Raw genomic sequence first — 26,310 nt, forward strand, 5'->3', positions numbered from 1 at the left:
ATATTTTAGGCACGTACTTCGTTAAGGCACCTGTTGGTCTACGACCTCTACAAAATCTCTCTCTTATCTATTCCCAATGGACTCGAACACTGAATCAACCTAGCTCGAAAGTTTATTGCTCCCAATCTCGAGAGTCCATCGTGACGAATCCTCACGCTATGAAAGACAGCTTTCCTAACCCAAACGCAGGTCCCAATACAACCAAGCGCTATCCATTGGCAGAGATTCGACATCCCTTGAACCTCGGTCCCAGAGAATCCTAGCGATCCTAAGGAAGCTTCAACCTCTATCTAATCGCACCCGTCGATGCCTCGTCGCAGGTGCTGGGGTCCTCGGCTCAGGTATTGTTCCCAGGAGACACAGGCGGAGAATTGACCTCCCTCTGCTCCTCCTGTACGCTCTCAGGCCTGCTCGCCGTGGTGCTCGACCTGGAGCTGAGGTTATCCCTGTCGCTGAAGTAGGAGGAGTCTCCTCTCTTCTCCTCCATCTGCAGCTGCTGCTTGTCGCTTCGAAAATCGTCCGCTCCGTGGCCCAGGAGCCCAGTGAAATAAGGTATCCCTTGTCTCTGAGAAGTAATCTTGCCCATGAAGCTACGGATCTCCTCGAAATACGACTCGTCTGCCCTTGGCAGCTGGCCATGGTACCTCGACCTGACCTCGTCCAGTATCGTCGGCCCATCCGCGTCATGCTTCTTCAAGTGTCTGTCCAAATTAGTCTGCTGACCGAAACACCGCTCGCAGAGGGGACACTTGAATGGTTTCTCCTTATTATGAATATTCCTGACGTGACGCTGGAGGTTGCTGGAGATGCTGAAGCTCCTCTCGCAGTATTTACATTTATAAGGCTGTTCGCCAGTATGAGTTCTCAAGTGTCTCGTCAGGTTCGCCGACCTGGGGAACACTTTGCCGCAGAACTTGCAGGAGTATCGGTCCTTGGGCTTCAGGCCAGCTTGGACGCTAATAGAGTACGGTGGGAGGCTGGGTGATTGTTGCTGTTGACTGGGGTGGCTGTGCTGCTGCTGGCCACCTGGGCTGGGTATCCTCGCGACAACCTGGGAGGAGGAAGACGACGTGGAGGAGGTTGTCGAGGAGAACCTGTTAGGTGGCAGGGGTACCATGGTAGGCAGATTCCTGACCTGGATCTTGGGCAGGTCTGGGACAGACGTGGCCTGCGAGTGGGGCCACATGGCTTCTAGGACCAGGGGGTGGACCGCGGGGGTCTGAGGGAACAGTACCGTGTGATAGGGAAGATTGCTGCCCAGGCTGTTCTGGTTCAGCACCTCAATCTCGTTCTGGTTCTCGTCCCTGAGCCTCTCCTTCTTGTGGTCCACGCGGAGGTCGAGTGGCTCGCAGTCCAGCTCGTCCTGGTGGAGCGGCTGCGGAGGTCGGGCCGCGGGGCTCATGTGGGGCTGTTGCTGGTGCTGCTGCTGGTTCGTGGGACTCGAGAGGCCGCGGCCGTGGCCGTGGCTCAAGTCGTACGGCAGCTCTTCCACGTCTGGCACGCGGACGCTCAGCGGGTATATGCTCGCCTGCTTCGGGCTGATGTGCCCCGGCATCTTCCTCGGGCTCGAGTCTTTCTCCCGCATGGCTGGAGGGTACTTCGGGTCGTGCAGCAACGTCGGGGGCAGGGTGATGCTGTCGAGGTATCCGCTCATCACACTGCCTCTGTCACCCTCGTCTTTGCTCCTGCGCGTTGCTCGAGGTGACCTGGAAACGAAAGTTATATCCCTGGTTAGTATTTCAAGCTGAAAGCTATTTACATTTAATTCCTATTTTTTGAAGAAAAAACAAATTCATAAAATGGTAAAACAAGAATGATGAACCTGTGTTTCGTCCTAAAGAAAAATCCAAAAATTGGTAAAGGAGACATTCAGTTAAAAATAAGGAGACTCAGCCTGGTCTCTAAAGATAATTATTGATTCTGACTTTCCAGAGCCGCGGTTTTAATACTCAAGTCGACGTCGATTAAGCAAAGCCGACCTGTCATGGATCAGAAGCATTCTATTTTCCTTCTTCGTTCTGACACAACAGGCTACAGCGAAGAAGGCGCAGAATGAACGATCACATTAGGACCATTGGTACATGGTGACGATTTGGAAACATTAGTGAAAGGATTTCTGTTCGGCGGGGCTTGTTGCCGAGTTCAAAACAGATAGATCAAGGCGTCAACTGGCAGGTGATAAATATTTCTTTGGCCGGAGGCGACGATTCTGGGCAATTTTAGGGGCCGCAGAAATTGATCTCTCCGCCTGGTCGCATTTTTCTGTCTCGACTTTAGACGATATTACAAAGTGCCAGAGGCGGATACGTGTAACATCTGTGACTGCCACAGATTAGTGTGCCGTAGAAAATTGTGGAAACAGAAAAATTTGAAATAATAAATGAACGAATAATTTTTACGAAAATTAAGAAAGTCACCCTAAGAATACTAAAAGGGTGGTTACTACAACTCCAGAAATATGTATTAATTTTAAGATATTTTCTTTGTATAAAAAATTCTCAAAAAACTACTTATTGTAGTATACATTTTAATTTACAGCTGATTTACTAGATAAACATTTACAACTTCCCACCTTACACACACTCTTTTATCATATAAAATACTGAAAATTGAAGTACGAGTTTGAAGACTCCCCTCAGTAAAAAGCAATTAACTCAGTAGTGCTTTATATGGCACGTGTTATCTAACCGACTAAATTACCCATAGGCATGCCCCAATTTCGTTCGTATAAACAAGGTGGAGCTCGTTTGCATAATTTTCATGGCCACCTAAGAGCCCATGCATCGCGGCTATATCCATCCTCAGCCGCCTAAATATATCTCCGTGAAAGTCGTTCGGTTTTTTCAATCGATTTCGCAATCGAGCCCCGATCAGAGGAAATTGTAATCCAGCGGATAATCCAACGTCACACGGACAGCGATTTACAAGAAAATTATGTGAAATTACACACCACAGCAGAGGCGAGCCGTCGCATTAACGCTCCCCTTATCTGCCGTCGAAATCGCCGAGTTCGAGCATTACTTACGCGAGCATTAAAGTCTCCATCAGTGCTCGCGTTTCACCGAATTCGTTCAGTCCTGTACGACCGACTCCGCCTTTCGACGGACGTCGAATTCCTCGGCGAAGGAAGCCCTGGTCGATTCGAGAAATCGAGGGTTCCTTTCACAGCCGGTGTCGTTTCACGCGAGACGATCTAGTTACCGAAGAAGCTAATCCTCAGCTGGCTGTCCGGTTCCAACGAAAGAGAAATCCGCGCGGGGACGTTGACAGAGGCGGGGGGAAAGGGGGAGGGAAGGAGCAGACGCGGAGGAGCAAGAACCCCGTTCCAGCGTAAAAGGAGCAAAAGGCAGAAAGCCCGCCGCGACCGACAATAGTGAAAAGCGTTAATTACGAGCGCGGAGAATGCGAGGACGACAGCTGGGTGTTGTCCCGCGCGGAATCGAAAGTCTACCGTGCGTTTCAAAACCGTCGATTCCTCCTATCGCGGTGTCGCCGATGATCTGGAACGGCCGAACGGTTTCGTTTACGAGCCGTTAACCGGTCGTCGCGCTTAAAAAACGTTGGATCAAGTGTACCAGCAGAGGAAACGGTTGTCGCGATAATACGCCAGGCGTTCATCCTTGGTATTCCTCGATCGCTGATGGACAAGGAGGAAGACGTTAACTCTTTGCGGTTTGAGTTACAGTCTTGTTCCAGATAGTCCATACTCATTTAGATAGAACAGTTTCGAAGAGAATTGTGTGGTTTGTTTCATTATTTCAGTGGGGATAGTTGTCGCTGAAATACCTAGCGTGGTCGTACAATTAGAGAGGATACGATCCTTAGACCGTGACTCCTCTCTTAGATAAATGCTAGATGAATGCAAGAGGACTCAATAAATACCTATTTAGTGATATTATCAAACATGTCACAAAGTTTAGTCTTCTCTGATGCCTAGAACACTGATGTTATTTTCAGAATTGAATCATTAGTCCATGATTTTCTCGTGACTGGCAAATTTAAAAGCACTGTCTAAATTCTAGCTACCTATCTTACGATCAGTTGCATCGAGCGTATTGACGTATCTAATTATCTCCATTAATCAAGGCATATCCATTTTCGTCTAACATCAAAGCATACTTAAACTACTTAGCAAATCAGAATATAAAATTGGATCACATTCTATATTGCTCGCTCCACAATACCGTACCCACGTCCATAAAGAACAGCCTCGTTTCCCGTAGCTCTTTTTCTCTTTCCCCGTCGAAGAAAGCGATAGACACCGTGTCATCCGTCTAGATCAGCTTGATTAAGTTCGATTTACATATGGTACTTTCCCCTGTTCCCCTTCGATGGTCCGCCGCGAGGAGAAACTCGCGTGTGCTAATCAGATTTTTCAGGGGAACACCGTCGACGTAACGCGTCCACTTAAGATAGCGCGATCTAAATGCGTTTTCCTTTGGCGAATTCGAACGGTCGAACTCTCGTCCAACTTAACGAGCGAGTTGGGGCTTAATCGGGTCCCGCGGACGCCCAATACTGGCGTTCCCTTCCGAGGTTCCCTGCAACTTAATCGCGATTCTCGGAATTTCGTTTCCCTCGAGCGGAGCGAGCGGTCGTGGCAGCGTTTTATCTCCCGAAAGGTGGAGTTTCTCCGGAGCGACTTCTTGAGTAATGTCCTCGGGAAACGGTAGCTGGTTCCGTGGAACGACCGTCGAAATAAGAAGAAGGAAAGCGGGGGCACGATCCTTAAAGACTGACATCTGTTACGTGAATCAAGTCGGAGACTGACGCTCGAGATCGGCCGAGATCCGCGCCTCCCAGCCATTCACGATCCAGTTTTCGGTTTCTAGAAAGTCGGGATGAGCCGGGCGTGGTTTATCTCTCTTTCCTTTTTCTCCGTCTTCTCTTGCTCTTTCACCCTCCGCATCTCGCTCCGTCGTCCTTGCCGGTATGATTTCTCTCCCGACATTCACCTACGTGTACCATAAGTGCGCCTACAGGGCCGCAGCCTCGATGGACGCGGGCGATACCGCGGTCTCTTGTATCTTCGGGATCGAGAGATCGCGACAACAGGAGGCCTCGGTGTTCCGCGACGGAGTCGAGAGGAGGAAATGCCTGAGGAGATGTTTTCTATGGATTTTGCATTTTTTGCATGCCTTGGGAAGGAAGTCTGTAACCTAGCCTTATTAGTATATCCTATTTATTAATCGATTTGGAAATTTTATGTGAGAAAGTATAGTATTAATTAGTGAATTGTACGTAGGGAAGAGGAAGCACGGATGTTGCACAAAAAACCTGCATATTATTATTTTATAGCCCTAGTTTCTGTCGATGTTCTACTGTAGCTTTATGATCATTTCTAAACATGATATTTCAAATAACTTGTATTATTAATTCTTCACTCATAATCTAGCGTAAATAGATTTCTATTATTCTAATAAAAGGATAAAAAGGAACAGGCACTTAATGACCTTTCAAGTTTTATTTAGGAAAAAGTGGACTTGGATTATTCTGACTCTCAGGTGCACAAGTGAGACTTGCTTAACCGAGGTTCTACTGTACCCTAAATTCCCAGAGGCTGTTACAGGTACGTCCCTGCAGCTGGTAAACACCATACACGTAACGCTTACAATCGTTCGCCACTTGTTACCCGAACGGGCCACGTCCCTGGCCGGATTGTCAGGCTCAAGGGGAAGATTTCAATCGGTCGTTTCTTTTTTTACGTGACGTAACTCTCCTCTTTTTTGATCGGTAGGAAGAGACGGGATGGAGGGACCAGAAAAAGACACGCACTGTCTTCTTCTGCACGAAATATTCCAATTTGGCAGTTAACGAGCTGTTTTCTTGCTCTCGGGCAACTCTCTCCCAATAGAGACATTTCACGTGATCACTTTTCTTATACTGAGCACTCGGCGACAGGTGTCAACAATTTTAAGAGGTGACTCTGAATACCATAATGGGACGAAAATGTTCAAGTTGCTTTTGAGGCTTCCTTTCCGACTTATTCACTGTGAGACATGCTCCTAAACTAAGTGTGTCTGACAACCTATTCTACTGACATCGCTGCGTCTGAACTGGCTCGTGGACGCCTACAGTAGAATAAGTCCCAAGTCGGACACGTGACTTCAGACAGTTTCTCAATAATAAACAACTCCAAAATGAAACCTGAAACTAAATTTGTTTTATTTTAGTATAATAAAATCACTCTTTAATATTCCTGACACCTCTCGAATATTGAATTTAATTGAATATAAAATTAATAGATATTAATACGTAACAGTTCCCAGTTTTTCTTTCAATCTCATACTTCTTAATTTGTTCTTAAGAATTTATTAACTTATTTTCTATATTCCTACTGACCTATTTTCATTACGTTATTCAATATTTAATTAACCAAGAAATTTAATTAACCAAGATCCTATTGTACCATTAAACGAACCCATTAAGTTAATCAAATTTATATAATCATATCATTAAGAAATTACAGACTTCTTTCTGGTGGCCGAAAGGCTACAAACGATTCCATCAAGGGACACCCGCAATAAATAAGTTCCCTCCACTCGTCACTCCCCGTTACAGCGGTTTTCGAGCGATCTCGATCGTCCCTCGCCTCTCCCTTAATCCGTCCCGACTCACGAAGGCGACACAGCGAAAAAGACGAAAACGAGGAGGAACGACGCATCGATCCGTGTCCTTCCTCGTTGCACGGCCTCCGTATGAGGCGTGATCGTTCCCGCTGATAAGGGGGCCAAGAGGTGCCGGCATTTAATTACGACGCGCGCCGCTGTAAGCACCAGCTTGTCTCAGATTAAGCGCGCGACGCGTCGTCGGATTCGCGCGACTCGCCACAAAAATATCCCTCCGCGCGTGTGCCGTGACCCAGCAATTTTCGAGGTGTCCATCGTCGCGACTCGTCAACGATGCAATTACATCGGCGCCCCGCGCTGCCGCTGCAATATCGTAATTGGCTGGCTGACGAGCGCCTCTGTTGTTGCTCGATCGAAATGGACGATAAAAAGGAGGCTAGCTCGTGAAGACAGCGTTCAAAGGGTGGAATTTCACGGTAATTCACTCGTCGGCTTCCAAATAAGTGGGAAGAACACCTTTAGTTAGGGAGTGGAGATCCTTCTGGCAATTATGTGGGAATTACCATAATACACGCGAGGAGTTAAACAGTGTACACTTCGCTTGTTAGTCGGGATGGAGGAGTTAGTTTCTGTGAAAATTAAGGGGAAGAGAATTCAGTTGCGCTGAGGGATTTAGAATGAAAAACGAAGGGGAAGAAAGATGTCAAAGTTCTTCAAACATTCAGACATTTCTTTTTGTAGATTTGATAAATTTTGAAGACTAGGTAGTTCTACAATTTCTACTCGTTCATATACAAGGTTATCGACTACAGGTGTCACAAATTTTACCTTCACCTTTCGCCTGAAACATTCTTTTACACAACAAATACTTTACAAACAAATGTCAGATAATACAACAACGAGACACCCTGTATACTCTCTGCCAGATCATCGTTCTCTTACATTTTCATTTAAAATACGATTAAAAATTCAGATAAACCTATCAAGCAATTATACTCAAAAAGTCTGTTAACCCATTTTCCTCCAAGCTCAATAAATCCACCCTAAAAAGACGCACAAGTTGGCCACCGCGTCTCAGGTGTTCCCAGGAACGCGGAGAAACTCGGATAATTATCAGGCAAAGGCTCCTCGTCTCGGAGAAAGACGAATTTCGCGAGGGGTCAGTAAATTAAAAGCGAATCAGCGTAGAAACGATGAAGTTGGGCAGAAGGGAAGGGTCGGTGAAAGGTGGCGGAGCGCTACAAGCTCGCGGCGTCCGGCTGGTGCGCCAGCTTAATCGTTCTCAATGTTACTTTCATTCGGGCTGACAGGCGACACCGTTCATTATTCATCGAGCTTCGTATTTCGTGGTGCTTGCGCCAGCCGCGCTGGCAGAATTAATTTGTCGACAACATTTCGCCAGAGCCGCGTACACGCAAGCGGCGCGCGTGCATCGCCGATTATCCGGCGATTATTATTTATGATTTCGCCTCCGCGACATAAAAGCTCCACGCTCGCGCGCTCTGTCGCGGGATGATCACGCCCACGCGCTGCTTGGCAGTCGACTGGCCTCGCGGACACCTTGTCGCGGCTATTCACTGCTGAGTGAAATTTTTATTATGGAACGCAAATGTTTCAGATACTGTTTCCACCACTTTAAAGTGGAAATAAAGTTATGGAATAAAATGTTTCCGTAGTATTTGCACACTGAGTTTATTCTTTTTTCTTTTTAAGATAAATCTTTCAAGAAGCTTCTAATCCTGTCTTTTTTATACATCATTGCGTCTATTTTATATTGAATTTCTTGACGGAGAAGTGGTAGAGAAATAAAAGTAGTAAAGAGATAAAATATTTCAAATATAAGCTCTACTATTATCTGTGTTAATCATATAAAATACTATCTTCAATATTCTTCTCAAATCCCTTTTCCACAAATTAAATATTTCATTTCCTAAGAACACATACAATCTAATATAAAATAGTCTGTTCATCATTTAAAATAATATTTTCCTCAACTCTGACTGTGTTTTGAGGCAGATGGAGAATCGTGCCGAAAAGGAGGATGCGGTGAAGGGACGATATCGTCGCGTTCCGATCGTATCGCGTCTCGATACGTTTGACGTTAATGAGACGTCCCGAGCGTCGACTCTCTTCTTTGCCCTCGAATGTCCACGAGCGAATGGATGGATGAAAGACGGCTCGAATAAATAGTCGCGACTAATCCGCGAGCCTCGCAAATTGGCTCGCGTCGAGAAAGCGTTCCGTCGCAGTAGAAACTGTCCGTCCCTAGTTAGACACGCCTCGAGCGGAGATTCTACTTTGCGACGGTGCTCGCGATCCTGTGCTCCAGCCTTCGCTCGGTGTTAACGTTATGGCTAAACGATTCTGCGAGGAAACGCGTTGTGGATGTGGGTTTATGGGCTAGGAGTGTTACGAAAAAATATAAGTAGGGTAAAATGATGTGCACGATGGGAGAGTATTATTGAAACTAAGGGTCGAGGTGGAAGATGGAATAGAAGCTTTGGCTGGTTCTAATAATTTTTGTAAATGAGGTCTTCGAGTTAGCTTTGACTTTTGTACCACATATTCCAGATGAATGGAATCTTAAAAATGTGTTTCAATACGTAAGCATATAGCTTTTAGAATTTGTTGAATTGAGTTCGTTCCTGTCATTAGAAACTTTGTGATAAAGTAGAGGGAAACAAGTAGAGGAAAACTAGAATAATAAAGTAGGAAAATTAATTCTCTAAGGAATTATTGCCTCTTTTTCATTAGTACCCTCAATTTTATATAAAGCTAAATGTTATAGAATTACTGAGACATGGGAGATTGTTATCTAGTTTCAAATAGAAAAATAAGATTGTGAAATTTCGACTAGTAATTATAAACTACACGAGCTAATAGTGATACAATTGATTCGTGTATTAAAAGATCAGCACTTAATGATATCATACTAAATGTCTAGATTCGAAAGCATCGAGTCCCATGAGGAAACGATATTTTCTTTCCATCGTTCTACTTCCCTAGACGCATACTCTGCTTCAGTAGCCTTACCAGTTGGCAAGTCTCTCCATTCAGATCGCGATGAATGGATTAAGAAGGCTCCCTTCCGGTACTTTTACAGACACTCTGACCCTAATAGGCGTCGCCTATTAGGATCGAGGAAAGACAATGCTGTCAGCGGTGACTGCAATCCCGCTTCCAAGGAAGCAACGTATCATCCATGATTCCTCTATCCTCTGAGACCTCTTTCCATAATCACCTTGTACCTTCCCGAATAGCCCATTCTGATCCCTATATAGTTAGCATTGTAGTGGTACTTATACTGAGCGTTTTCGAAAAAGAATAATTTCGATAGTGACATAATTAAAAAATTCGAAATAATATAATATCATCATGTGATGTAAGAACTACTTTTCCTATGTAATATAATAATAATTATTATTATTCAAGAACACTATAATTTTAGTTACACTACATACAAGTAAAAATGTATTACAATTCATTGTCTGACACCTCCAAGTAAACATATTTAACTTGGGTCAGAAGTGACCCAGCTCCTACACTCATCCAGCTGTCCCCACCATCCACTGTTCAATTTTTAACATAAACCTCCGCATTTCAACGAAACAAGAACCACCAGTCCAACGACCCAATGGATCAGAACCGCCAACCAGATCGATTTGACCCGCAGTTGAGACTCGCCGAAGCGAAACTAAGCTGCGGCGCGAAGCAACTGCAAGGTGCTTTCCGTACATAGAAACTCGTTATAAATTCGAGAATCGAGAAAAATCCGACAGACCGATACGTTCGTCGATTTTCCAGCGCAGCGATTCGCAGAATTTCTGGGGAACTATGAAGCATATTTCAGCGTCCCCCGTATGAGATAACATTCGGTAGTTTTCTCTATGACTTCGATAAATGTCGAATCGTTTCAGGCGTTTCCTTACGAAACCAAGCTATCGGCGTGCTGCTTGGAATTTCGCTGGTGTTACTCTCACCGCGGTCACGTCACGGATTCCGCGTTGCGCGTCGCGAAAACAGGCGCGAGACGTCGGGCGAAAAAGAACGAAGGGTAAAAATCACGTAAGCAACGATGGCGCGTGACGTATGCGAGGCGCGCAGACTGAGTAGTATTAGAAAGTGTAGGGGAAGACAAAGAAAGCGTGGAAAGTGGAGGAAGGCGCGTCGACGTGTTCGATAGGCGTTTGTTGTGACAGTATGCAAAACTGCCCCGTTTCCAGAGGAATGGTAATCGTCTCGGCGCTCGCCAAATATTTCCACCACCGGAAGAAGATTATGCCATTTATGGTTGTCAGATCGAGCGGCCGACAATGGCACGGTGAGAACTCTTCTCACGGATCGCGCAACGCGTTTAGCCCGCATCTGGCAACGGTAACAGCCATTTGTCTGCAAATTACGCGATAATGGGAGAACGACGCGAAGAAGAGGCACGCGAGGAAGGAATGGGAAAAGAAAGTGACTCGTGCGGAGAAATGGGGAGGGGATTTTGTCGCTGCCTGTGATTAGCGTGATTGCCAGGTGGAATTTAATACATTCGAGTCCGATGACCCATCTATTGGGTTAAAGGATGGCTCTCTTGATTCTCCAAAGACAGAACGTGTGAGTCATTTTTGTGCTGAAAAGACTGTTGAGGACATATACTAGGTCTCGAATGTGTTAACCCTTCGTTTTAACGATTCTCCAGTTCGAAGCTATTAATTTTATGAAGTATGCAGTGATCGCTGGAAAATGTTAACTAAATGTTCACTAGGTTTAAATTACGAATTACCTATTCATTGTTCTATAATTTCCTACATGTGTTAATTAAACGAACTTATTGGACTGTCTGACATTATCGGGGAAAAATTCTACTGCGTCAGGCGTCGTGGATGACGGCAGCTTTGCTCTTGGGATGGAAGTGACTGTCACTCATCCTTCACTTTCGTGGCGATTTGAGATTCAATCGTTGGGATTTGTCATGTCTTTTGTCATTCTAGTATGCAGGCTGTTTCAGAGTGAAGACGTAAACACTTAGGAGGAAATTCTTTGTGTGTAGGAAAATTTAAATTTGAATTTGAATTTGAATTTAAATTTGAATTTGAATCTTGATTTGAAATTGAATTCAATTTGAATTTTCCTTTACAAAAAAGAGACGAGAACGTAAGATTCGTATCTCAAGACTTCCAATGTAAATACCTTGAAACTGGAAATGTACGTCCTACACCGTGTCTGACAACCACAGACTGAATCTACTTCCACTTGGTATTTCATTTCTCCTTTATTAAAAGTTACAAAAGTCATTACCTATCATTCTCAATTTAAAACGATAACTTCATATGCAGTAACTCAATCTCTTTTTGCAATATCAAGGAATATGCGAATACATTTTCGCTGATATTCGAAGACATTTTCTAAAAGTTCGTAAATTAGACAATCCCGCTAGCGGAAAAATTTCGCAAACGTCCCCGGGGCGGTGTGTCGAAAGAAGCTACGCCTTCTCGTCGGAAAATCGTTCGTTTCCAGGGAAGCAGCCGGACGAAGAGAAAGGCACTACAAACGAAGGAAGGGTTCGTCGAGACAAAGACATCAAACGGTTCACTCCGCCGTTAAACAAGCCGATCGACCAGGCCACGATCATTTTCTCTGGTTCCAGCGACTGGAAAATGCCCCCTGGCGGACGTCCGACTTTGCGAAACCGATTGTCGAGTAGGGACCACGTCGAGCTAATCAGAATTCTAAAAGTACTTAAGTATTCCATTGGACTGACGTTTCGTTAACAAATGGAAAGGATAAAACCCTGATGAAATAAGTAATGTGATTTTAATGTTACACATTTTTCTGAAACATATTTCTTAGTTATTCTATGGTCATCTTTTTCTAATCTTGTTATAAGTATAGGTAACTAAACTTCTCAGTGATTCAATAATGAAAATCCATGTACCTAATAAGCCTGATATCTTGGTTCTGTTTAATAGAATTCTTTTAAATAATTTCTCAATAATTCTACAATGTGTACGAACCACTTAACACAGAAAATATAAATTTTCATTTTTATATAGGTACCTAAATTTTCAGTTTCACTCCTCAAGTGAACAGAACTCCATGTAGACATGGAATTTAGTAGTTCCCAATTATACTCAATTATACTTAAGAATTCTAGGTCTAACTACAAATTACCCCTCACTTTTAAAAAATAAAAAGAATCTGAGTTCACCAAAATTCTCTTCCCCCTTAAGAAATAAACATTCCTGTCACTCACAAAAATTCGATCACCTGAATTTATACACTTCTGCACAGCGTTCTCTTATTATCGTAGAAATCCTAATAAGCCCTATTTCGCAACATTCACGCCGACTTCCTTTTCGCCCCGTTGACACTTGACGAGGGTCCAGAATCTCTCCGCGGAGTATCGCCAGGCTCGCGAGACACGTGTCGGAACGTTGCATCCGCGGAGGGTTTTTGCGATCGGTTTGAAAGTGCATTGGATGCGTGCGCGGCGATACGAGCTTTTTTCCGCGCTAATAAACCGTCGGACGAGCGCGGAGGAAAGTTATCGGCTCGCTCGGCGGCCTCTCGTCGATTTCAAAACGAGTCGATAATGGAGCGGTTTCCCTCTCGTCTCGACGATCGGTAACGTTCTTTCGGCCGTGGAGCCGCTACTTGTCGCTGCATACGATCGAAATTCCGATCGCCTAGGAAAAACGGGAAGAGAAGGGCGAGGATCGCGGTCCCAGTTCCTGGATAAAACCGCGTCGGATCGAATCCAATTATATAATTGGACGATCTCGGTCCCGCTCGTGACCGAGATACGAAAATTACGTATGGGAGCGCGCCTTCTCTGGCTCCTAATAGGCGATTGTGATTTAAAAGGAGTGAAATCCGTGGCAGATGAGAAAACGAGCAGCGCGACACCGAGGTGAACGGAGACAGGGAACGCCCGTGAGCGACGCCACGCCAGGAGATCGATGATCCCCTGTAATTCAGTTCGACGTATTAGAAAGTGTCTTTTAATTAACGCGCCCGATGCTAGCCGCGGCGAGACCAGTAAACCACCTCGTGATTGATCGCGCTGCCCGCGGGGGGGTCAAACGCGGAGCGGATGGAGTTGGAGCATGTTGGAGGGCTGTCCATCAGCAGGAGGGGTGCAAATTAATAACCCGCAAATTGAAACACTGTAAATCATCCGTTTCGAAATCCTTCTTCTCTGGCTGCCAGTTACGTCACGCGGAAGTTCGTGAACGAAAGGGGGAAAGAAATGGGCCAGGGATGGCGACAGTTTCTCGATCGAACGGTATTGGGGACCGAGAAAAGGGGACGATGAGGGGAGGGACAGTTGACTAACAGACGATTTCGTCCCGTGCTGCGTGAATATTTCATGAGAAAACGGTCTTGGAGGCGATGCCACGGAGAAGACAGAGATCAAGGAATGTACCCGTTTTGAGATAAGAGGAGAGGATGGGACAGAGGGGCAGAGGGAGAGAGGGATTCGCGGAAGAGGACACCTCGGTTCAGAGAAGCAGAGGAGGAACGAAACCGATGGCTGGGCAACAACGGGCTCGAAGGAAAATTCATGAAAATCTATTCCTGATTTCGGGGCCGATCGTTGTATATACTTGTGGTCAGCGGTGCCCAGGGACCCTGGATCACCCACTTTCCACGAACGTGACGCGATTGGTTTACCGTTTCGTCGCTCCTAGCGACTACTTTCGTCCGTAACACGAATTCAGGCGTTTCCTCTGCGGTAATCGGCGTTCCAGGAAAAAGCTTGCCTCGAGGAATCGGCTGTGTTTCCTGCGTGGTTTCGGAGGAAACGAGAATACGCGAATCCCTTCCTCAGCCCGCGGCGAAAGGACCAGAGATCAGGTGGACTGGCGGCGAGAGGAAAAAACAGCGGTCCTTCCAGGAAGCTGGAGGAACTCCTAATCGAGCTACAAATTGGCCAAGTAGGGACCTGAGGTCTGAATTCAAATCCTTCGTCCTTCCAAGGCCATCGGTAGCTGATCATTTGTGGGAGCAGCGTAAATGATAGGATCCTTTGAAGGATTCACGGAACTTGACACAGCTTCCACATTTTTTTCGCCGTCCTTCTGCTCCTTTCTGCGTGCCTCGTGTTCATGTTTTCCTCCTGGCGAGGGGATCGAGCCGATTCGTGAATCGATTCGCTCTTACATAAGCCAGCTGGCATTAATTTTACTATCAAATTCGACGCGCTGCTCGACAGCCTAAATCCCTGCTTCTCTGATCGCCTCGAATCGGTGTCGCGATCTCTCCTTCGTCGATCGACGATCTCCGAACTTCCGAGGGAAAAGAGCTGGGAAACGTGGACGCAGACGCGAGCGCGACCTTCGGCACTACGAATAGAGCGCATTGGACGAATCACGACGCAGGTGCACGCGTTGCAGACTTTGTCAGCAGCGCAAGCCTGAGTGGTACGTCGCAGGGAACTGCTCGGCAAAGGCGTTAAGTGCGACTTGGTGTCGAGTACAAGTCGTCATTAGCGTTAACGTGTAGAGAGTAATGATCGTGATACGAGGTTTTATTACGCGCGCACTTGTAGGCTACAACATAGGTAGATAAAATAATGTGGGAACTGTAATAGTGGGGATGCTGCAAAAAAACTGCTAGTCGATTTTAAATTGTAATGAGCTCGATTACACTCTGGAGACTAATTTTTTGAGAGGAGTTTACTATAATATAGATTCATTTATTCATGAGACGATGCTAGTATCAATAACTCTAATTTTAAATTTTATGAATAATGAAATAGGTGGGTAGTATAATTTAGAGATGCAGCAGAGTAAATTATACGAAATTTGGGGGAGGAAAGATGCCAATAGTTCTTAAATTTGGATGGTATCTAAAATAAAGATTAATAAATTGATTGTAGACAATTTTTAGAAAGTTTTAAGTATTGAGGAAATTAAAGTACAGTTATTGATTATTAGTTTGAAATTATCACCTGCTTTTCTAATTTCTACAAAGAAGAAAATAACAAGTGAGACTATTCAAGTGAACAATAGTATATGCTCAATGAGACAAAATTTTCAGACTACTAGTCAGTACTTCATTAATCACACAACAAAGCTAAAGAAATGTATCCATCACCTGCGAGGCACTTTGGCTTCTCGGAGTCATCTCCTCCAAACTTGGCCATTCATGATTAACCAAACGCACCAAGTTTGGAGACCCAGTACTATAAGCTTTAGAACAAAACGAAACAAAGATCTCATTCCATTCGAGCTATAAACAGCTAAACCCACACTTGAAAGACTGTAAGCAGTGAACTGAAGATCTCGTAACAAAAACGACTTTGTCAATTTTTCTTTTTCTTAAAGAAGACTTTTTCTTAAAGTCCTCCACAAAACTAGTTTGCAATAGAAACTCTATTATCAATCAAAACGATCCTGTATTCGTCTCCAGCGGCCATCGAAAACCATTCGCCTTCCAAGGGTAAAAAATATCGTCAAATTCGACGAGGGCTGTTTTTGTCATGATCTCTCCAGTTTCCCCTCGCTTAAAATCTCCCCGTGTCGACACATTTACCGTAACCCAACCGTTAACCAGAAACACTCGAACGATCGGCATCGAGGTCATAATTCATCGTTTGCCTCGTAAAGACTGCGTTAAGATCGCGCACTGCATAATGAAATTAATGTAAAAAGCGAGGCAAGAACCGTGGCCCTCGATACCGCGGCTGACAATTAATTACTGGCCGATGATTATTGGTAGGTGGTACTTTCACCAAGATTTAAGCAGCGATTTTCGGCTGGGACGCCGCGAGGGAGCGCCGCGATGAAACGCAGCCGCGCTTAAGCGTTGAATAACAACCGTGGGTCGGTTTGAGGCGGCGTTAAAACGACTCGCACGTTTATCGCGTTTCGTTATTCGCCGCGTTACGGCTGCGCCTCGATTAACATCCTTACGTCACGAATGTAGACTGTGGCCTCAAATTTAAGCCGCCAAAGCCGCCGCCGCGGAATTGTTTTCTCGCGGTGACCAAGGACGACGTTTCCGAATCCCGATCCGAGATATCCGCCCCGAGGAACGATTTCTTCGACGAATGGCGATCGTGCGCAAACAGGCGAATTCCTGGGGCAATTTACGCGTCAGAGGAGTAACGATTATTCGGCCAGCGTCGACCGAATGCAATTTTGTTGCACCGACCGAGAGCGGTTTCGTTTCTTCTGTCGGCTGTAAATCAACGCCGCGAGAGAAAAAATTGCATGCCCATGCTAATGTCCGACGATTCCATCGCGCTCGTAAAAATGTCACGACGCCGCTGCGGCACCTCCTGAACGATCTTTTAACGAATTGCGTGCTGCGTTGCAGATATTTTATAAACCGTACTCTCTTTTTCCACGTCGCCCCCGTGTCAAAGGTTAAAAACGTAATTCTGATGGCACAGTGAGAGGAAAACATCTTCTTACTGCTACCCCTGGCAAAAAGTTTTCGATCAGACGCAACGATACGAAATTGTTTAAAAATACAGGAGCGTCGATTATCCCAACTGGATTTTCCTCGATTTTTATTATTTAGAGTTCTTGGTATTTGGAGTGCTAATGATATTATACAAGGAAGCTATACAAAGGCTTAAGTAAACCTCAAGCTATCACTTAGTAATGATTTATCGAAAGTAAAACAAAAATTGACCGTGAATTTTGAAGCTGGCGTTGATCCCTATATTTGACGCTTGTACCCAACCATAATTCAAGCTCAATTTTCCCAAAAACGAAGCAGGATACCAAAGAAATATATTCTGTAATATCAACTTATTTTGTCATATAGAATTACCCCCTTTTGTTTCGTACCACCAGTTCTAGAACATCCTGTATAACCTTCTCCTCACGAAGGAGGCCTCAGTTCGTCCTCGTCAGAGGCTCGTCGAATTTTTCAGCACATTGAGAAAGTGGGCGTGCATCGCTTGTCTACGATAGGTGGAGTCCGCGAGACGGCAATGAGCTTAACAATGGCATTGCGATACTGCTCGAATTTAATTTGAAAGCAGCGTCGAGGCCCATTGTACACGCGCGTACACGCGTATAAATAGACGCTCGGTGCGCGTGCCCACGCAGCGGCTTTATGCCACCGAACATCCGCGTCCCTCCTCGGCCGAGTCGAATTTGCATTTACAACCGCGAGGGCTCTTCTAGAAAAAGGACGTATAAATTCTCGTTAAACGCGATTCTACGCGGGAACGTTCTGCCCTCGCGCGTGGAACAATCTTGTCGGGGGCGACTTATAGTAATGATTCGATTGAGGGCTGCAGCTCAAGTCTGGCCACGAGCTCAAATCGTGAGTGGTGGTTTCTTTGGCTGCTTTGACTTCTGAGCACAGAGACGAATATCTTGGTTAAAAAACTGTCTCGACTGGCAACGCTCGAGCTCAGTGTCCCAAAACAAGGAGGTCCTCTAAAAGACAGCCTCGCGTCAGAAGATCAAGATTGGGGCAGATTTCTAAGACGAGAGGTTGGTAACGCCGAGGTTCGAAGGAGTTTCCGAGCTGGCGGACAATAACACGATGACAGGGGCCTCAAAGACAGCGTTGTCGTTCGGGAACCGTTTTATTGCCGTTTGCGCCAGTCCAGAGACGCGGGCCGAGGACATTGTTCGAACCTCTGGGAGTCTCTCATGATTGTCGTGCCTTTCTATTCGCGTAACAGTGGCCGTATTCAAATAACGTCGGTACACGTTTACGCATCGCGATCGTTGAGCAATCGGTGAAAAAAGGGAGCCGCTGCCGGTCGCGTAACTCTGCTCCACTTGACACGGTGCTACTGTTTCCGATCCCCTTCGATCGGATGTCTTTTTCTCTGAGTTAGTATCGGTCTGTTTATTTGAATTTTATATGTAAAGTATCTAGATTATGCTGGGAATTTTGAGAGAAGATTCTACATATTCAAATAAGTGGACATTTCTTCTTTCTTTTCTTTTTTGTATCTGTTTGCTTACTTTTGCTTTTACTATGCTTGCCTGTGTACATCACAATTGTAAAAATGGGCCTTTACCCATGAATAAGAATTAAATAAAACAGAGAATGGTAGAATTGTGTTTGAAGTCTCTTTCTCGAGTACTTAATTGCTACTTAATTAATATCTTCACAGGAAAACATTTTTTTTATAGAGAATAGACTTAGTTAGCTACTTCGTCTCTCAGCATTTGCACTGGTAACTGCCCACAAGAATTATCAGTGGCACATACGATATCAAAAATCAACTCACGACAGTAGTTTAAGGTGCACTCGTACCCTGACCCCAGGTAAACAAGTAGAGGATCTAGGCGATACTAGCAAGGAGCGCTCTCGATGATAAATCGGTCCGCCCTCGATCTCGACCTTATCGGTCGCTGGCGCGTTAATTGCGCGACGGTGGTCGGTGAATTATTGACGCAGATAGACGCGAGGAGTCGTTAATGGGGAGATCGATCGCGGTGGCGCGCAATGGGTCGGGAGTAAAAAAGAAAAAAAGAATAATGGTACGGAGCAAGAGGAGAGAGAAGGAACGACGATCGCGTTTCGAGAGCGCTGGCGAGAGCGCACCGTTAACGGTGTTGTCGGTCTATTTCGATCGGCGTGGTCGCTGCAACAAAAATCGAGGCGCCTCGCCGCTGGCTTACCTGTTATCAATTAACTGTTAACGTTGCTGCACCCTCGGAACCGTAAGCGCTGCGTGCGCTATCGAACGAGCCTAGTCTCTATGAATAATGTATCTCGGTTCGGGGAATTCGTGGCATTTAATCATTGGATCGTTAAAAGCGGACGAACGACCGACTCGCCGGGATTTATGCGGCACCCACGAGCAGGATAGCCAGACTATGCGAATCATCCTTCTTTCGTGTGAATAAGAGAAGATTGAGCAGGGAAAGGAGATGGTGTGAGAGAAAATTTTTGGGTTATGAGTGTGTGGGAGGGTGAACGAAAAAGTGGGAGGAAAATTCGAGGGTGCACTTTATGATAACTTTGTTCACTCTTTATATAATTTTATGTAACGTTTAAGCTTCTAATAAAAAAATACTACCATGAAAAATGAGCCTTGAAATCATTAACTATGATACGTAAAAATTTGTTATTGATCAAGTAGGAATCGTAAGAAATTAATGTAGAAAAAATAGAGGTTACAATTAGTCTACCCTCTGAGTAAATAATACTTCGTTGTTCCCAGACCTATGTGGAGTTCAATTTCCAATCCCTCGCACTCCTTGTACCTCAATTTCCATTCCGCACATAAATCCTTTCATCTCATTCAACCCATGAGAAAGTGTCTAGCTTGACTATGAGACATACTCGTAGAGAAGTAGAACACCAACTTCTACCTTGGAGTGCAAAGAATTGACACTGTGACACCTCGTGAAGTGTACAAGGTGTTCGATAAGCAGTGATAGAATTTTTAAGGGGTGATTCTATCAAGAATGATATAAATGTATTTGTGGTCTTGTTTCAAAATCATTAATTACCTCAAAAGCCTCTAAACTCCAAGGTAAAGTATGTCTGACTTGAGACTTATTCTACTGCCAGCGTGTGTTAAGTCAGACACAGCGATGTGAAATTATGTCTCAGAATTCATTTTCGAATTATTACTTGCTGAGAAAGAGCTTAAAGTACTCTTCAAACATGTCTGACTAGACTTTTATAAATTTTTATGTTTTCCCTCATTTACGTATCTACCGCTGGTTCACAGTATTGCCAACTGAATGAAAAACTTTAAATAAAATATTAAACTGTACGAGTATGAGTAACCTCACCTTTTCGAGGTGGGTTAAAACATATCCCAGCATGCATAAAAGCCAAGCAGAACGCGAGACAATTTTTAACCCATCTAACCCCAAAGAGTTAAGAACCTTCTTTGCATCTCCTAACTCACGCGCCATCCATCACAGGGTTAAACTAAACTCCAGACGTTTAACCCAGCATACCACGGGATGGGATTCCCTCGGACAGGCAAAAATCCGCCTCCCACGAACACTGAGAGAGCGTTCCGCGTCAGTCGCGTCTCCAGCACGGGCGATCACCTTGCGCGGGGTTATCTCGCGTTACTGCGGTCCCTCGAATGGGCGCAGTCCCTCGCGGTGTCTGGAGGCGCGTAAATTTATGAACGAGGAAACGCCGGGGATCGCGACGGGAACATAGCTTTCGCGGTGTCTCGTTGCTTGAGCGGCAGAACGAACCGTTCGGTGATATAAGGACGAGCGTGGGCGACGAGCACTTTTCAAGCGGAATCGGGAACTGGTTCCTGGGCGAATTAGACGAGGGAGGTGCCGCGAGGGGATCCTGCGGCGCTGGTGCGTTGCGGGGAAGGATCTATGGGTCTATTCGTCATCCCCTTTTGCTTTAAGTGTCACGAGTTTTCCTATTCGAGGCATTGGACCTCGATTTCCCTCGCGTGATGAAGACTGTTGGGACTTTAGTGGTGTCAGAAGTAATCACGGTAGCGTGGACCCAGTGGCTGATCAGAACCCAATTCCTGATCAGTTTAGTATTTAAATGTATATATGAAATTTATTTTGATAAAAATTTGTTCCAGAAAATTAGCAAGTAATTAATATTTATACGTGGAATTTAATAGCGTCAAGTAAGAGGTAATTTAAGTGATCAGTTATTGCTGCCTTTAGATGTTTTACTTTAAGGACTAAATTATGGTTTAATTGTTATTATTTTCGCACTATTTTCAGTAATAAATTGACGATGATAGATAGATTTGTATGTATAATAAAATATTTTTTGGATTTGATTTATTTTTCTATGTTTTCTATTCTTAAGGGATCAGGAACTGGGTCCTTGATGGTCCCTGAGATTAAAGATTAACCCTTGGACAACGATTTATTATAAACTACAGTTTCTCCACGTTTCTCCTGATTAAATTCAGCGTATGTAGTTTGAAATGATTTAGAAAGGAAGAACTTTATTTGAGAGTACTGTCAGTCGCCTGTATTAAAAAGACACTGTATAACTTGTAGCTACGTTGAATAGATGAGTAATAGTGGGTTTTTTGTATCCAATGAAAAACGATATTAAATACAGACTACAGTGTCACAGAAACTTGCATTCAATTTGCAAAGGTGCAGTTTTGCATTGCCCTGTATCACTCTGCATTCAATGCACGTAGCTAGGCTCTAGTTACTCTAACCACTCTAGCTTGAGTGGTTAATGGTTCATTTAAGATCCATATTAACCTTCTTGCTATACCTTCTCTAAAATAAATATTCCCATCAATATTCTATCTCACCATACTCCTCAGGAATTATTAAACAATACCACCTCAGAATCCCTCAAAAATGAAAATAAATTTACAAAAATCAAGTACCTATTTTTTCCTTATTCAATCTTCGTGTTAATAAGATAGATTAAAGTAAGAAATATATATACAACACGAGTGAGTAAAACCTGTCCAAGGGTTAATAACTTCCAACGAATAGATGAAGAAACGGATGACAGTGGAAATAGAGATCGGTTCGGCGTTGGTGCGCAGGAGCAAAACGTCTCAATCAGTTTGAAGCCCCGGCGCGGTTTCTTCGTGGTCTCGTCTCCGATTCACACGGCGAGGTTCTGAGCGCGATCGGGCTGCTTCATAAATATTCAGAGGCGCCGGTCGCGTCGGTACCGCGCGGACCCTTGGCACAGGGGCAGGGAACGTGTATAAAAACAAATCGACATACCTTATGCGTCATTCCACGACCTTGAAGCCGGGGGGGTAGCTGCACTTCCGGTGAACGGTTTCTCACTTTCCCACCTGTTCCTCCGTGGTTCTCGTTTTCCCTCAAACTCGTTCCCGTTTCGTTCCCTCCTCCTCCACGGTTAACTGTTCACCACGATTTCCACGGGACAGAGAGAAACAGAGACAGAATAGAGAGAGAATAAAAACAGTCAGTCAGTCGGGGAGGAATAGAAGAAGAGGTAAAGAAGAAAGCGAAGGGGGATAGAGAAGGAGCACTCTCGTTTCAACCAAACAGCACACTATCCTCACTAATCGTGCACTCTTCTTCTTCCTCGCTCATCGATCCTCCCGATCGTCCTCTATCCTGATCGAAACGTCCGATCGAACATCCTGCCTTCCTTCGAGCCTCCGCGAGGGGATGCTTGCTCGGCGCCTCGTGCCGACCACGTGTTCCCAGCGACAGTTCCCGCGGCGTGTCCGCTTTCTCACGCGGCAGATCCTCCCCGATCCAAGACCATCAGCGGCCCGCTGTCTCCCAGCTTCCCTTCTCCCTTATCCAAACTCTCTTCTCACTCAGCGACCGAGTCGTCCCTCGATCCCGTCGCGATAACTCCTCGATCCACCGATCAATCTCTCACCCGCGCACCTGCGGCCGATGGCACTGCTCTGTTCGTCCACGATCGATCGCGTGTCGTGTCGACAGGACCGCCGAGTCCTGACTGCTTCGGCTCTGGAGGAACGGAGGAACGGAAGGAGTGGAACCACGTCGCTCAGCACCGTCCGGCGATCGTTTGGTGCTCCTTGTCCAGGTCCTCTCTCGAGGCGTGTGATATCTCCCCCTCCCAGTCGGCTCTGCCTCGTGGACGAAGCGGAATATCAGCGAGCGCCGCTCGAGGAGATTCGTGAGACGCGACTCGAGAGGCTTTCCGAGAGGAGAGGGGTCCCGCGGATCGAGGCGAGGCGCGGCGCGACGAGAGGCCTCCGGTGAGTAAGCCGAGCGTATATCGGTGAGCTGAGTCGCGCGAGCGACCGACAGGGAGAGAGGGAGAGGACACGTCGAGGGAGCGAGGAAAAGCTGGCGAGGGGAGGCGAGAAAGAGAGGAAAGTAGACCACGATGGTCTGAGGGGTGAAGGAGGGAGGCTAGACAGAGGGAAAAGGGAGAGAAAGAGGGGGAGAGAACGCACACAGAGGAAGGCTGCCTGTCGACTGGGCGGGGAGACTGAACCCGTAGGTTGGCGGGTAGGTTGGTAAGTAGGTAGGTAGGTAGGTAGGTGAACCGCGAGGAATACACGGAGGTTCGTTTGTGTCGTTTGGGTGGATCTCGTCGGTGCGCGGATCGCGAGGAGCTCCCCTGCGTGGCGATCGTGAGAGACGTCGGGAAGGTAAGTGCTCTCCTCTCTTCGTAGTAGCACCACGCCGGCACGCGACCTGCCCTCTCCCACCCCGTCGACGCTTCTCTCTGTCTCTGTTCGAGCTCTCCTACCCTCGAGCCCTCTCGCCTTCTCGCCTTCTCCCCCCAGAGTGTTCTTCCTATTGCCGCGAGCGACCTCTCCTTCTAACGTTGATCGTTTCCTCTGCCTAGGTTCCTCTTCGGCGCTCTCCTACCCCCTCCGCCCCTGCGCTCAGCGCTCGCCGCGAAAGGAAAAACGGCGGAGCGAGACGGACTGGTATCTCGAGGTGGATGGAAGTGTTAGTGGCACCACTCCTACTCGCTGGACACTGATACACTGGAATCCTCCCACCATGCGCTGGGCGAGGGACAGAGAGGACGAAGGAGAGCAGAGGAAGGTGTCTCCGTCGTTAATCGCCGCGTAACCTCCCGGCCGACTAATTCACCTTTGCAACTGTACCGACACCCCACCCAGGAGCCCCTTTCTTCTCCTTCTTTCACGTCCATTCGCGCGACTGCGAGCCGCTTCCTGGCCGAGCAGGTACTGACCAACGACAACCCTTACGGTATTGGGAATTGGGTTACAGGGTTTGGGGAGGGGAGGATTGTGGTTAACCCTTGGGGTACCAAGGTGGGGGTCACTCAAGTAGTTACATATTAATTCCTCAGTGGAACGGGGTTTTTAAATCTTCGGGATTTTTCAAGCTTCGAAATCTTTTCCATGGAACAGAAAATTTATTTTATGAGTGAGAAGACAGTCCAGTGGCCAAGAAAGAGATTCATTGCGCAGTGAAAGCTACTCTATTAAAATCAAAATATTTTGTTGAATAGAGTATTAATAAATTGAAGGAGAACTAAAGATGCTATCCTTTCTCATCGAATTACCCTCACTCAGTGTCCGACTTCTGTCCTATTAATTCTCCTTCATTAACTCTGTCCCCACCACGTGGCTCAGCTGCAGGTTTTTCGACTCCAGCGATGCTAATCTGGTTGTCCTAGGACCAGGCCACCTCGTTACTGTTTCGTTCATGGATCCCCTCCACTTTCTCATCGGTTGCCATTCCTTTGGTTCGACTGAGAGAAATTGCGGAAACACTTGTGGTTTTCTATGATCACTCTTTATGATGTTACGTACAGAATCCCTACAATAATTAAAAAAATATAGAGCAATTGTTATTCTCCTTAAACTTCTCACGATTATTTTTTTTTCATGGTACTCTACTTTCAGGAGTAGATTTTTGTCTTTTAGTCAGACCAGTGACCCCACGTACCAGGAAGTGGTGTCACGGGTCACCAGAGTTTACGGGATTTTCGGGCTAGGCCTCATTAAACCACGAGCCATCCAACCAAGGTTCAAACTGAAACTACTCCAGCCTTGTTCTACCATGAAAGGAGTGAAGAAGCAGCGATAATTAAAACGCGACAAGTTCTCCGAATGACCGAAGCCACGAAGGTGGATCGGTCGATGATCGTTTCACGCGCGAATTACTCATCCCGCGTCGCCATATTTAGAGGAAACTTTATCCAAGCTGCGGCTTTCTGGGTCAATCTCCGGTTAGCTTCTTAGCTTTAGGTTGCCCGAGTCGGTCGAGAAACTAAGCATGACGAGTAAATCGAGGAGGCCAGCCGTAGGTATATACGCCTCGAGACCTTAGATCATCGGATCCTCGTGGATCTGCTCGCTCCGCCTTGTTGCGCAACGATTGCCGCCGTCGGTGATCTCGGGCACAACAGTCCTGACACAGTTACCTGGTCAGAGCGCTGCCTGGCCAGATTAAAGAAATGAAAAAAGACCAGCGAGAAACGTGAGCCACTCTCGAAGACCCTTCTCTCCCGTTCTTCACGGTTTCATGGCTTTTTTGCGACCTTTCCAGCAGACAGAAAGCCCTGCTCCTTTCTACGATGGCTTTACATCCTCGAATTTCTAATCCCTCCAGTCGACCTCGACGAACTTCCTCGACAAGCTTCCTCGACGACGTATTCTGCGTTGAATCGAACAGCTTCGATCGTAGATCGTCGATCGCGATATCGACAGAGGTGGGTCGGCATTCGCGACCGCGTCGCGACGGATTCTTCCTTCTCGCATTCTATTCTGTACGATGACACTTCCCGCGGGATTGACGCGACACGGGACGCGCGCGTGCACGCGCGAACCCATCATTAGACGCCTACGCGAGGAAAGATCGCGAGGCGCTCGCGACGCGTCGTCGTCGCGACAGAAGACCCACGACTGGAATTGAGGCTGATCACGGTGAGAAATGTCGTTGGCAATGTCGAGTACCCAACAGATTTCGAGTTACTCCATTAAGTATATTTTCAGACTTGTCATTATGAAAAGACTTCCTTCTTATTCTAAGATAACTTTTGCATTGCTCTTAATTTCCATTTTTGATCTTTAAAAAAAATTATCAGTATTACTGAAACATAAATTATTATTATACGCGAATGTTACTGTACCCAAACCCCTCTAACTTGGCCACAGAAATTTCATCTGGTGTACACAGTTCTACTGTGTAGAATATACAGTACACAGTAAGAATTTCAACAAAGTGTTCAATACACAGTAGAATACTCGTCTGTAGACAGACAGGCCCTATTCTACTGATGCGCGGCAACACGCTCGAGCGCCAAGTGGAATGAGTCCATGGACGGACGGTGCCTATTCTACTGAAACGCTCGACTAATTAGGTCAGCCGAGGCATCGAGGTATTTCCCGCGCAGA

At 46.0% G+C, this 26,310-nt stretch overlaps 1 protein-coding gene across 1 annotated transcript; it reads right to left on the reverse strand.

Moving 5' to 3' along the window:
• Positions 1-337: 337 nt before the first annotated feature.
• LOC143178168 (uncharacterized) lies at positions 338-22,299 on the reverse strand. Its single transcript, XM_076376684.1, has 2 exons — positions 22,199-22,299; positions 338-1,706 (listed from the first exon to the last, which is right to left on the reverse strand). Exon 2 carries the CDS (start codon positions 1,652-1,654, stop codon positions 338-340), a length of 1,317 nt encoding a protein of 438 aa, XP_076232799.1. The 5' UTR covers positions 1,655-1,706; positions 22,199-22,299.
• Positions 22,300-26,310: the final 4,011 nt, after the last annotated feature.

This window comes from Calliopsis andreniformis, chromosome 4 (assembly GCF_051401765.1).
Source record: "Calliopsis andreniformis isolate RMS-2024a chromosome 4, iyCalAndr_principal, whole genome shotgun sequence".
In the NCBI taxonomy this organism is placed as follows: Eukaryota; Metazoa; Arthropoda; class Insecta; order Hymenoptera; family Andrenidae; genus Calliopsis; species Calliopsis andreniformis.